The sequence below is a fragment of the Rhipicephalus microplus genome, chromosome 7 (genome assembly GCF_043290135.1).
Source record: "Rhipicephalus microplus isolate Deutch F79 chromosome 7, USDA_Rmic, whole genome shotgun sequence".
In the NCBI taxonomy this organism is placed as follows: domain Eukaryota; kingdom Metazoa; phylum Arthropoda; class Arachnida; order Ixodida; family Ixodidae; genus Rhipicephalus; species Rhipicephalus microplus.
The window spans coordinates 128,813,049-128,827,201 of NC_134706.1; the positions used below are offsets into that span (position 1 = coordinate 128,813,049).

At 45.1% G+C, this 14,153-nt stretch overlaps 1 protein-coding gene across 1 annotated transcript in view; it reads right to left on the reverse strand.

The window, feature by feature from the left end:
• Positions 1 to 441: 441 nt before the first annotated feature.
• The window catches only part of LOC119187402 (cytochrome P450 3A4-like), a 52,947-nt gene continuing 39,235 nt past the window's right edge, over positions 442 to 14,153 (reverse strand). Inside the window, exons 12-14 of the mRNA XM_075869691.1 lie at positions 7,245 to 7,385; positions 2,119 to 2,284; positions 442 to 636 (exon numbers count right to left, since the gene is read on the reverse strand). Of these exons, the coding sequence (XP_075725806.1) occupies positions 553 to 636; positions 2,119 to 2,284; positions 7,245 to 7,385 (391 nt within the window). The 3' untranslated portion in view covers positions 442 to 552. The remainder of the gene's footprint in view (positions 637 to 2,118; positions 2,285 to 7,244; positions 7,386 to 14,153) is intronic.

A 14,153-nucleotide genomic window follows, 5' to 3' on the forward strand; every position in this document is an offset into this window, starting at 1 on the left:
ATGTGAAACGCTTGCACAGATTTGTGACGCTGCCTAAAGGATCAAATGGCAGTAGCAGGTCACTCGATAAGACGGATGCTGAGGCCTGGTGGTGATTTCGAATCAACGTATTTCCAAAGCGCAAGAAAACGAGTGGTTATAGCGTAACTACAAAAGGAAGACACATGGAGAAGGAGTCAATGATTTTCCTTGTGCTTGTGTCTTCTTTCCGTAGTTACGCAAAAACTGCCCGTTTTCTTGCGCGGTGCAATATGTTGACTTAAGGTCACGGGGGATAACAATAAAGACAGCATGACACTATGCATGATGCCTTCCCTCGTTTCTTCACAGCGTACGTGCAATCTAAAAAAGGGAGCATTCCACAAATGCGTGAAAGCTATTGTATTCAGAGCAACCTGATGCTTCCGCGAGCCGACGACATGATTGAGAGCTTACAAAATGTTATTACACCCATAGTTTTATTATACATAGACTGAGTAATATGTTGAAAAACGCTGCTGTAGCAGAACGATGTCAATTATTGCTGTAAGTTCCAGAGAAAAAAAGGCGTTATTAGATAACTTTTTCGATCTTGAGCCAGATGCCATCCTTAGGCATCGCGAATATGAAAGTGGATTCCAGCTCCAAGTTTTTCTCCTGAAATAATAAACGATGGACAGATTTAGCAAAACATTCTCTTGTACGAGTTGGTTCATGACATTAGGAAAACAAATTAGCACAAAAAAGGACAAGAATGACATGAGAACACCATGTACTGACACTAAATCACCAGTCCTGTGTTGTCGTGTAGTGCTTGCGTGGTTTCGAAAAGCGAAAACTTGATGATGAAACTACGTCGTTGAAAGCGGGTGCAGATAGGAAAGACGCCCAACATTTATTTCAGTTTGATAAGCATAAAATCTCTCACAAATAGAATTACGCATGTGCAAGAACTAAGAAAAAAACACGTATGCACCCGATCCAGTCTGCCTCTTGGAAACGTGCTGAGCAAATTGAATTATGAAATTATAAAAAGAATATTCGATTCTAACACATTTTAAGTAGTGAAGTGAAGTAAATATGAATGTAGGCATTGAACATGCCTTGTTTTTCTCGGCGATAACGTAAATAGACTAAAACGGGGAAATCTGTGAACATCTCACGCTGATGTCTTCAGGTGCATTGATGTCTTCCGCCTTAAGTGTCTCCGTCTTCAGCCTGCCTCTAACGTTGATAATATCCTTGGCACCCGAGAAGAGAGCAGAGGACCCGCACTGGCTTGGTCCTTTGGTGTTACGGTATTTTTTGTCTAAAGTTCGCGTAGAAGACTGCGCAAGTTAACTCTGTACCTGAATGCTTTCAAATTATACCTATGGATATCGGGCTTCTACTGCCAAATAAAGAAACAAGGATTCATCAGCATGCTAGCAGGTTTATGAACACTGTGACAAAACAGTGCTGTGTCCTGCATGCTTGCTGACACTGGGCCTTGTTTTTTGCTGTTCAGTCACAATGTTCAAGTCAGGGCTTTTGTTAGTCCTGCAAAACTGCAGTGCAAAAATAAAGAGCCACAAAAAGAACAAACAAATAAAACGATCAATTTCGGAATTGGAAATGTTTGAGTCTTTGGTAAAGATTAGTTTCAATTGGCAATGTGATGGATAGAAACGTCTCGCCGCAAAAGAAATTTTCAACAGTGAAATCGAACAACTGCCAATGCTTTCTTGTTGGGCCTTCGTGCAAACGTGTTTATGCTATTTTAAAGTTCTCCATATAGGTGAATGTAAAAGTGGGTGTGTGGGTAAACATGCTACTGATTTAGAAACACCGCAAGTGCACTATAGAAGACATAAGAGAGCTCACTTTTGCTGCCTGAAATTAACTTGCGTTGCTAATAATTGTTAAGCGGGATAGACGAAATGACTGTTTTGGTTATTTACCGCCTCAAGTTAACTTGCGTTGCTAATAATATATATTAAGCGTGGTAGGCAAAATGATTGCTTACTACGGATTGAACCTCCTAAGCTGAAAAGCCACGCTTCTCTATGAACATACATGAATTATATTTGGTGGAGACGAAAAGTAAACTTACGCTTCTTTGAAATGCTCAAAACATTATTCAGGGAAGTGCGCACGAACCTTAATATGACGTTCATCCAGAAAAAGCTTGTATTTTGCCAATAATTTCGCCATGGTTAGTTTCATCTCCAGCTGGGCGAATCTCATGCCGACGCAATTGCGGGGGCCCTGACCGAAAGGCTGGTACACCACGGGATCAACAAGGCCTTTATTTTGTGGGCTGAATCTGCAAGACAAGTTGGAACAAAGAAGTAAGACCATGACGGCTGACGTTGATGATGATTGAAACAGAATCGTCTTTAGCCTGATTACGGCTTCTGCTGAGAAAATAAAACATCGTATATAATTCTGCAACTGAGCCAGCCGTGTGCTTGCTATGGCAATATTACCACCGCGAACTCATTGGCTAACCCAAGGCTCTGCCTACGCCTCGCACACTTGCGTTCTCGAGGAGCCCTGTCTCCTCTTTGGCTCAACGCAGATAGGAGACCAGGCAACGAGTCACAGAAAGAAAAACTACGCACGTAACGTTAAGAGACCAAGAGAGATTGAAATAATTGGTCAGTGAACAAGAGTGTCTTAAGAGCAATATATAGAAAAGAGCTGAATACCATTCGAGTCGTAGTGTAGGTAAATACCCGCCAAAATTATTAACCTTTGAGAAAATAAGTTCAAAAGCAACATTCAGTGTTCACAAAACATTATTTGTCAATATCATTGATTGGACGAGTAGGTGACACATGATTGTTTTGAAATGAGAGCGCACTACTTAGACGCGGACAGACAGACAGGGACAAGCGCCTACTACCAACTGAAAATTTATTCAGAATACTATGAATTATATAGTGACAGATGAAACAGTGTCATGGTACATACGATAAGACCAAATCACGACCAAAATAACAAAACCGATAAATTATCTATGTACGTTAGCCCCACGTTACCAACGCCTACTGTGTCTTAGGGTGACTACTTAACTCCTATGGCATCTGCTACTGTCCGAAAACGCTAGCTCCTTATCAGATAAAGCTATAGATAATTTGCTGACGCAAGTCAAGTGTTCACGTGCTACGTATGCTGCTTCAAATATAAGCATTGTGCGCTCCTATTTGTGTGTGTTAAGTACGACTGTGTTATCAAACTGTACTTCACAGCCACATATAGTAACATGCTGGGCCAGAAAACCATCATTGCCGCTGCAAACATTGCACGCACGCAATTTGTCGTTGAGGCATCTTCCAGTTTTCCCAATATAACAGGGACCGCACGAAAGTATGATTATGTAAACAACGTTGCTAATGCAAATGACATAACGGCTTCTGTGCTTTGTTTTGCACAGCTGTTTCTTGTGTCTAGCGGCACATGTCAGCCTAGCCAGCTGGGAAAGCTTGTGTGGCGCAGAGGAAACTACAGGAACTCTCACGCGTTGCCCCACCTTTTTCATGCAGTAGATAACCTGATGCATGAATGGGACAACAGCTATTTTTTCTTTCTTTTTAGTGGTTGCAGTTGGCACGTCCTGCTGCACCATTTCTTTGGCCATGTTTAGCTAGGAATGTAAAAAAAAGCGCAAAAATATAGACAAAACGGACATAGGAAGAGATGACATTTTTTGCGCTGTTTTTACATCCCAAGCGTGAACCACCAAGTAGCTCAACTTTCGCTATTATTGCATGTTCAGCTTTCCGTTTTTTGCGGATACTCTCGGCCACGGAAACCAAGACCGCCTCAGGATACCCAGCTGACTTGAGCCTCGCAACCTGATTGTGGAAGCTGGATTCCATTGAATGAACACAAGAACGGTCAATTGCATTAGTGAAACACGTACATACTATGCCTGTTTTGAGAAGTTTGCTCTGAGTTGACGTGTACGGCAGCAGCGGTTTCCCGCACGTGGCTCATATGCCCAGCAGGTGTGTTCTGCCCTAAACGTAAGCCTAACCTCAAGAAACCTGATGAACCAGTTTTCCGGCATTTCATGGGTCAACACGAATGGATCAAGGCACTTCATAAAGAGCGACAAGAAATCGTTGGCCTGAGACACAGTACCTTACGGATCACACTTTACTATGACGAAAAAATCATCAACAAATCTGAAAACTTTTTTCACTGCAGTGATCACTGATTCTTGATTAAGCGCTCTGTTCAAAGTCGCCAACACCAAATCGCTCAAAAGTGGGGCCAGACAAAATCCAATCGACACGCCAGTTTTCTGAAGATACACATTGCCATTCCACTCTAGATATGTGGAGCTGAGATACGTGCCCAATAAGTCTAGAAAACTACGCGCACTCATTCCTGTGCTGTTCTGAAATGACAATTCACCAAACTGGTCAATGCATTCTTCAATACAAGTGAGCAACGCATCGTGACGTAAAGAATAGTAAAGATCTTTTACAGCTATTGATAATGCCCTGAGATTTGTTCAACAATTTTGTTGAAAAAATTTGATAAGTTCATCCGACTTCCTAATTAAAAATGGGTCATTATTGTTGAAACTTTTTAGCTGATCTTGCAAAAACACCCCTACATTCTTTTGCCAGGAAGCAGATTCAGATATTATAACTCTAAAAGGTACATCACGCTTATGTGTCTTAGCTTAAAAAATACATCCAGTGAGAGTTTATCACACTTATCTACGTTTTTCAGTAAACCTAGCAAGTTGAGTTCTCGGCATAGCTCCTTTGCTCTTGCTTTCACTTTTCACAAATTGATGGCGGTGAAATTATGAAACACAGAACTAACGGTGGACTGCCCTGTTTTGGAAAACTGGCTCTTTAAAAGCACTGCAAAACCTCCCTCTTCATCTGAAGGCACCGCACACAGATCATTGTCGATTAGAAAGTGTATGGTCCGACCTAAAGAAATGTGACTACTGACAGGCTTGCCGCGTTGAAGTATGTCAAGTCCTTCCGAGATGCACCGGCCAGAGTCTTCTTGGGGAACACGAATAAATACACTTCTAACAATGGCTTACAAGTCAGTTGGGTGTCACTTCTTCACGAAGGAGAATTTTGGGTCTATAGGCTTAACGTCCTTTCTCTGTCCTGTCGGATAAAAAGCTAGCGTTTTTGGACAGTACCAGATGCCATAGGAGTCAAGTAATTACTCTAAGGCACAGTAGATGTTGGTAAGGTGGGGCTGACGTGCATATATAATTGATCGGTTTTGCTATTTTGGACCGTGTTTTGGTTTTATCGTATGTGCCATGACAATGTTTCTCTGTCAGTATATATTTCATAGTTTTCCGAATAATCTTTCAGTTGGCAATGAGCGCTTGTCCCTGTCTTTCTGTCCGTGTCTAAGTAGTGCGCTCTCATTTCAATACATTCACAGAACAACGAAGAAGTGCTGTGAATAAATATTTGCTCCTCTATACCTCCAGAAATGTAGGATTCAGAAAAGATATCTCTTCGGTAATCGGACCTCAGCAACATTGCAGGTCTCCAGGCTACACGGGAGAGAGTTGAGTGGGGCAGAAAACAAGTTTGCGCTTAAGACATGTTGCTTGAACTCAAGAAGAAATGGACATTGGCAGCGCATGTAGCAAGATAACCAGTCGGTGTTAAGGGTAACTGACTGAAATTACATATTTGTACACATAATGCAGCGCTCTCATGCTGAAATAGAAACTGAAGCATTCAGAATTATTAAGGCTCCCCATTATTGCTGCCTTTTTGAAATTATGTATGTTTGAAATGCGACAGCAGCAGTGCAGTATGTTTTATTATTTTTATCTTACAAAAAGAAAAGATGACTGAAAATTAAGAGATAGGGGCACAATGTTCGTGCCACAGCTATATTTTAGAATTTGCCACATATGCATTTTGCAGTGGAAAATAACTCTCAACTTGTAGACAACCAATGAGTACCGAAAGTATAATTTGTACAACTCCATGAATACCTGCGCTGTAGGTATAACAGTAGCATAATATCGGTAAGCGATACATGAAACACGTTGCTGTTTCTCATTACGACATAAAACTATATGTGAAAACATGGGACGATAATTTGTTCTGCTTTTTAAATATGATAGTCTTTCTTGGGGACCTTCGACGCAAAAATTTTGGTCTGCTTGTCTGTACATTTGTCTGTTTCCCCACTCTTACCGGCATCGGGTATTTGAAACGGCGGACCCCATCCGCAGCGCTCACCAATGTTGCTCAAGGTTGAGCGTTGTTGCTTGCGCAATTGTCAATTAAAAAGCAATTATTGCGCATGTCTGGGGCACCATAACAACGCGCATATATTCTGCATATGCATCTCTTACTAGAAAACGCATACGTAAGTAACTTTAAGGAACGTAGCACTTATCACGCTTCGCTTACAATGCAACGCTTGCACGGAACGGGGAGAGTTTCCCACGCTTTGCTAAGACGACATGGTGGTGGCACCTACCCGTCGCCTCGCGTTGTACACGTTATCACCTCTAAGACGGGCGCGCACGGCCACGCGCTTTGTTTTCCAAAATAAACAGCCAGATGGCGCTCATCTCTCACGTGTGACGTGACTTGATGCGCTCGTTCGCCTCCGGTGCACGCTCGAGGCACTCTAACGTAGCGCCTCCAGAATACCATTCACCGATTGTCTTGCGCAGAACATCAAATAAATGTTTCGCTCGCTCTCTCCACACGCAAGACCTTCATTATTTGGCGATATTTGCAGATTACTTGCAGATACGGGGCCAATTTTTTAACTGGCTTTCTTTGAAAGAGTCGAGATTGAAGTGACCACGCCTGCTCCATCTACATAGGTTCTGGCACGCAAAAATCTAATATTTTCCAGAAAACCTCTCACATTACGATACTTACTGGGACCGTGACTTTAGATGAGCATCTGCTGCAAGAGCCGAAAGATTTTTTACAAGTCTTCTTGCTGGACAATTGATTTAATGAGCGTTCATGTTCAACAGCAATGAGTAGATACCTACAAAATGACGTGTTAATCCGTATACTGTGGGTTCAACGCGGACATAAATATGTTCATGTGAACGATGTATTGCGAAGGGAAGTCCGGCATGTGAGCCGTTCATTGCAGATGAATTGTGGCATTGGACATACAATCGAAGGAAGCAATCGAATGGCTACGAATCATGGCAAACAGACAACCTTTGTAAATTTGAGTACGTGTGCCACATTAGAGGCTGGCGTTGTGGTAATTTACATGGTAAGAGGAAAGGGAAAAACCTTTCTGGATCGAAGACTTCGGGTTGCTCCCAGAAATTCGGGTCATGACTCAGGTGGTGGTTGGGGATGACGATGCTGGTTCCAGCGGGTATTTTCATACCCTTGTGCACGTATTCACGAGCGCATCTTCTTGTAGTGAACCTGCCGAGCATAGAATCAGCGTAAGTCATTGAATCAACGTCACAAATTGAAAAGTGACGGCCACGGTAGTTGCGTCGGTGGTGTCATTGCATAGAAGTTCATTGTGACATGAAACTGGACAGTACAATGTTGCGAGTTTTTGAAGGTGAAGCAATTAGAAATGAAACTAGTAAAGTTTGAAGCCCTAATTAGGCAAGTTTGCGACCTGCCATGGTGGTCTAACACTTGTGCTGTTTGGCGGCTGACCAGAAAGTCGAAAGTTCCAATCAAGACGTGGCGATGAAATTTTAGATAGACACGAAACGCTAGAGGCTAATTTACTCTGTGGTGCCATGCACGTCAAAAAAAAAACATTAGGAGGTCAAAATATCAAGAACCCTGTTTATGCTGAGCCTAAGAATATTATATAATGCTTTTGGCACGCAAAACCACGGAAATTATTATTACAGTACTATCGTCATAGCAACTACTGTAGGTCGAGTGTGTGAACGTGATGGACAGATCAATTTCGTTGGCTATTCGTAGATTAATATGTTATCTTAGCGGACATGTTTCCATTCTACATTTACACCCCTGGGGGCACCACGCATGCACAGAGAGAGAGAGAGAGATAAAGATGCAAGGAAAGGCAGGGAGGTTAACCAGACGCACATCCGGTTTGCTACCCTGCACTGGGGAAGAGATAAAGGGGACAAAAGAGGTTGCAGAGAGATGAGAAGGTACACACAATCACGAGCACACTCGGGGAGCACACACAGTCTACAGGCGGTTGCTCAGGTTTGTTGACTTTAGGTAAATTAGCAGTGCTTTAGTTGCTTTCTGCGCAACTGAGGCAGATGCCCAAGGTCCTAGTATCTTCTGCACACAAAATGGTCCGGGGTCAAGTTGATTCGAAACCATCCGGAGCTGGCATCGGTGTGTGTCGTAGCAAGCGCAGCTGCACAGGACGTGTTAGATGGTCTCTTCAGCTCCGCAGTAGTCGCATGTAGGAGTGTCTGCCATACCAATGCGGAAGGAGTACACCTTTGTAAATGCAACACCCAACCAAACGCGGCATAACAGTGTCGCATCGGAGCGGGAAAGTTGTGATGGTAGTTTTAGCTTGAGCGAAGGATCCAGTTCATAAAATTGACACCTTTGGAAGCTGGTAGATGACCAGAACGTGCGTGTGAGATCTCGAGCCAGCAGGTAAAGTTGTCTTGCTGCATCATTCCTTGATAGAAGAATCGGGACTACACGGGTTCCTTCATGGGCTGAGCGGGCTGCATCATCGGCTAATTGATTTTCGATAATACCGATATGTCCAGGCAGCCATTGATATATAATATCATGCCCTAGTGCTAGAGCTTCATGATGGCAATGCCTTATTTCTTGTACCAATTGGTCATGACTCCTCCTACGTATGGCAGACTGCAAACTCTGAAGCGCTGCCTTCGAATCACAGAATATGACCCATTTTCCTGGACGTTCTTGAACGAGATATTGTAAAGCAGCCCTCATAGCAGCAAGCTCTGATGCCGTAGACGTAGTCATATGCGACAACTTAAACTTGATTGTCATTGCTGCAGCCGGAATTACAGCAACACCTGATGAGCTGCTGGACGAGACGGACCCATCAGTGTATATCTGCGTTCGGTCTAAGTACAACTCATGTAATAATAGCAGTGTTGCTTGCTTCAATGCTACTCTGGAGTGATTGCTTTTCTTTTCGATTCCCGAAATTCTAGACGCACTTGTGGCTGGTCGAGGCACCACAAAGGACATGCCATTCTCGAAGCTGGCGTATATCCAGATGGAATGCTGTTTAGGTGCTTGGCTATGACGTCTGAAAACGTAGCACGTGGTCTTCTGGAAGGTAGAAGGGCCAAGTGGTGGTCGGGGACACGGCTAGCATGTCGAATGTGCGCTCTGAGGCAATCCACAACGCTATATGTCCTGACCGGATGGTCTTTGGCAAGCATGATTGTGGCATAAGTAGAAGCGCATCGGGGCAGTCCTAGGCAGATACGCAGTGCCTGACCCTGCAAACTCTCCAATGACTGAGTATTGGATTTGCAAGTGTTAGTCAGTACCGGCAAGCTGTAGCGCAATAGACCCAGAAATAGGGCCTTGTACAGCTGTAGCATGGAGGCCACAGAAGTTTTTCATGCTTTCCTGCACATGAATTTCATTATATGCACAATGGATAGCAGTCTCTTCTTCAAGTACGCACGATGCGGGCTCCACGAAAGACTTCTGTCTATTATTATGCCCAGGAAACAATGCGTCCGTGCATATTTGACACTCTGTCCATTGATGTAAACAGGGTATGGCGTCATTGGTTTGCGTGTGAACGCCATCAACGCGCACTTCACAGTTGATATAGTTAGGCCTTGTTTCTGAAGGTAGGCTGTTGTGAGGGTTACTGCCCGCTGTATTCGTGCACGCACCTGAGGGCGAGTAACTGCAGCACTCCAGAGGCAAATATCATCGGCGTATATGGATAGGCACACCGACTTTGGCAGAACCTTCACCAGACCAATGAGGGCAACATTGAACAATGTGGGGCTTAAAACACCTCCCTGAGGTGCTCCGCAGTAGGTGTAATGTTCAGCAGTTGTACCCTCATATGTTTGCACAAAGAAACACCTGCCAGTTATATAATCTTTTATCCAATGAAACATTCGTCCGCCTATGCCCATTGCTGCGAGAGAAGTGAGGATGGCATCGTGAGCGACATTATCGTATGCACCCTTCACGTCAAGAAAGAGTGCCACTGATATGCACTTGCGACTTTTTTCTTGTTGTACAAATGTCGATAAGTCAAGCACACAGTCGATGGAGGAGCGGCCCCGAAGAAAGCTTGCCATGCAAGAAGAGTATTTGGTGTATCGTTCCAAGTACCACTCGAGACGAAATAGAACCATTCTTTCCATCAATTTTCCGAGGCAGCTTGCGAGGGCAATAGGGCGATACGCTGTGAAGTCCAATGGTGATTTTCCCGATTTCAAAAGTGGTATTAATCGGCTTATTTTCCATTCTCGGGGAACACTGCCGCTGAGCCAGGAGTTGAAGCATATTAAAAGTTCTTTTCTGGCTTTGTGTCCAAGGTGTCCCAACGCACTATAAGTAATATCATCAGGACCTGGCAATGACATGCGCTTAGAAGCGACTAAAGCACCTTCCAGTTCTTCCATGATGAATCGAATGCCCATTTCTGGTAGTCGCGTCTCAGGAACGATCACGGCGTCAATGCTCTCGTTCATAATATTCCTGGCAACTCTCGTGCAAAATTCTTCAGCCACCTCGAGTTCTGTTTTTCCATGATGAAGTGCCAAAGCTTTAAAAGGGTGCCGTTGTTGCGGAGAGGAGCGAAGACCACGAACTGTTCTCCAGATATATGACAGCGGTTTATGAGGGTCTAGAGATTCGCAGAATGTTTTCCAGCGTTCGCTCTCCAGCTTGTAAATGCGTCGTTGAATCTTTTTCTGGAGCCGCCTTGCTTCCCTCAGATCGTAAATTGATTTTGTGCGTCTGTATCATCGTTTAGCACGCCTTCGTATAGCTCGTAATCTTTCCAGTTAGATGTCAAACTGTGTTATTTTAGACGAAAATGGTAATTTACATTTGGACGCTTGCATAGCTTCCGCTATGGTATTTTCCAGGCTGCAGGCGAGGTCTTTTTGGAAAGCGTCCTCAACACGCGATGTAAACATCGACCAGTCAGTGCCAATTACAACACCGGAAAAGAAATTTTTTATGATACCATCGATCATCACGTAGGTGGGTATGTGATCACTCCTATGAGTCTCAATATCGCAAAACCATTTAACTTTGTGAGAGAAGCACCGTGACACCAATGTGAGGTCAAGGCAACTGCCATACGTGAGACCCCGCAGATACGTGGGGGTACCATCGTTCATGATGGAAAGGTCGTAATCAGAAGCGAATGTAACAATGTTCCGGCCCCTGGCATTCATCCTAGTGCTCCCCCGAAGCATGTGATGGGCGTTGAAGTCACCGGTGATTATCCAAGGCCCATCGGTCCTCATTAGGATGTCTTTTAATCTGTCGCAGTCAAATCGCGATGACGGAGATAGATATTCACCAATAAACGTGAACGAAACTGCATTCTTCTTTACACGAAGACACACGTACTGATTGTCGTCATTTGAACTTATTAGGTGTGAAAGATAAGTCAAGTCTGTGCGAATGTAAACAACTACTTTGCTTCGTTCTTCGCAAGCGGCTGAACAAAAAGCTTCATAACCGGACAATCTATAAGGCGTTGATACGTTTGGTTCACATATGACAAGTATAGGGAATTGATTGGCCCGGACAAATTGGCGAAAGTCCGAGATACGGGACTTCATGCCTCTGGCATTCCACTGAAAAATCGACGCACTTTTAACTTCAGTGCGGAAGATGAGATTTTGTTGAGCCATTGTGCTTATACGAAGTTAGCAAAAACTGGATTCAGTGCATCCAGTAATTGCAGTGCACTCTTAGCAGACGGAGATTCTATGCTGCTCAGTAGCGTGCGAATCGTGGCAATTAATGATTGCACGATTGCAGTCACTTGCCTGTCTTGGTTGGAAAGATCTCGAACTGGGATCGCGGACTGGCCGTCATGAAACTCCTTCGGTTCGCTTGATGCTGCTTCCCTTTGAAGTGCAGGCCACTCTGTCGCAGTTAGGGTATGCTGACTGGCTTTGTCCTTTACAGCCTTTCCCACGGCATGTGGTCTGGGAGGCAAAAGAGGTGGTACTGATGAGGGATCTGGCAAACATGTCGAGGAGGTAGCGGGCGTCCTTGAAGACCGACGTCGACGTGAACGACGCCTTCTGACTTTAGCTGCGGCTTCTCGATGAGATGAGTGATCGCGCACCATCTCCTTCAAAATGGCAATTTCCTTTTGAATCCGCGGGAAGTCCTTCGATGTGGCTTCATGGGATCCATTGCAATTAGAGCATTTCTTGACAGTTGCGACGCACTAATCCGCTTCATGGGGCTCGGCGCAGCGGTGGCATACCATCTAATTCTCACAGACGCTGCTCACATGTCCAAGTTTCATGCATTTACGGCACTGGAGAGGCTTTGGAATGAAAGGCCGCACAGCATGTCTGAAGTACCCCACCTTCACATGAAAGGGGAGTGATGTGCTCTTAAACGCAACCTTCACACAGCAAGACTTGCCTAGCCTGGTGACATCAACAATAGGAGTATCAGTTGTTGACTTGACAAGAAATTGTAAGTCATTTTTGGAAATAGCCACATCTATGTCGTAGATCACGCCGGTTACTACATCACATCCCAAGGGAACATGAGAGCGCACCTGGTTGCCGTCCAAGTCAGTTACACTGCGCAGAACGCCCAACGCACTTGCGTGCAAAACGTCCACAGCCAGTATATTCTTTCTGGCGTTCACTCTTATGTCCGTGATCTCATTTGGCACGAGCGTTTACAGAGACCTCGACACAGACTGTCTGTTAAGGCGTTTCATGCTGACGGAAGGAAGCGCAGGCAGAAACAGGATGGTATAAGTGTTCGATTTTGGCGCTCCACTTACAGTTCGAATAGTTGAGGATGAGGATGTCCTCATGTTCCTCCTCTTCGCTTTGCGGCTCAGCACAGGTTGGAAACCGTCATCTGAAAAGTCCTCACTGCTGAGATAGTAAGCATGAGTATCTTCACTGCCACTGTCACTCGCTTGTCCCATCCGCTTTCTGGAGGCGGCCGCCGCTGACGCCGCTGGTGCCGGCAGGCGCCCGGGGTGGTCTACATCCATCCCCTCCAAGGGAGCAGTGAAAACTGATCAACAGACTTAAATTACAACTGAAATACGCCGAAGTTAGCAGAAGTTGCTCCTATGCAAAACACCACCATGCATGCAATCTCGTAATATTGTTACGAGAAGGAGACTGACACAGAGGGGTAGTCACCGATGTATTTACAGCCGGTTGGGCGAGCAGCGCCAGCCACACAGATTAACTCGCGCCAGTGTATCTGCTTTGTCTTCTTCAGCTCCATGCACTGGCACGTAGCATGACCCCCGGTGGCGGAGGCACCGTCGCGGTGCTTTAAAGGTCGTTATCTGATGCATTATTGTAGGGCTTGATCCGCAAGACGTGTACAATATCACTGGGCCGCATAGTAGATGATGATGGAGAGATGGGTCTGATCTCGTAGGTGACAGGTGTTACTTGACGCAATATACGGTAGGGTCCCGTGTAATGGGACAGAAGTTTTTCGGATAGGCCCAGCCGACGATGAGGGGACGAGAGTAAAACGATGGTACCGGGAGCGAAATGTACGTCAGTATGTTCCGCATCGTACCGATGGAATTGGTTGGTTTGCGACGCCATCAGCCGAGCGCGAGCGAGCTGACGGGCATGATCGGCTCGCGCAATCGCGTCGCGGGCATACTCGATGGTGTACGAGGTGTGAGCTGAGATGACTGTGTGTCCAGTGGTAAAGTCGGCTCCCTTCCGTACAATAAGTAGAACGGCGAAAAGCCCGCTGTGTCGTGACGGGATGAACTATACGTGAAAGTTGCGTAGGGTAAGGCAAGGTCCCAGTCTCGGTGGTCGGGCGACACGTACATAGCGAGCATATTTGTTAAAGTGCGGATACGTCGTTCCGTAAGGCCGTTTGTTTGAGGGTGGTAAGCGGTTGTCAGTGAGTGTTGCGTAGAACAAGAACGCAGAATGTCGGCGATGACTTGGAATAGAAATGTACGGCCACGGTCTGTGAGAAGCTGTCTCGGTGCACCGTGAATCAATATAACGT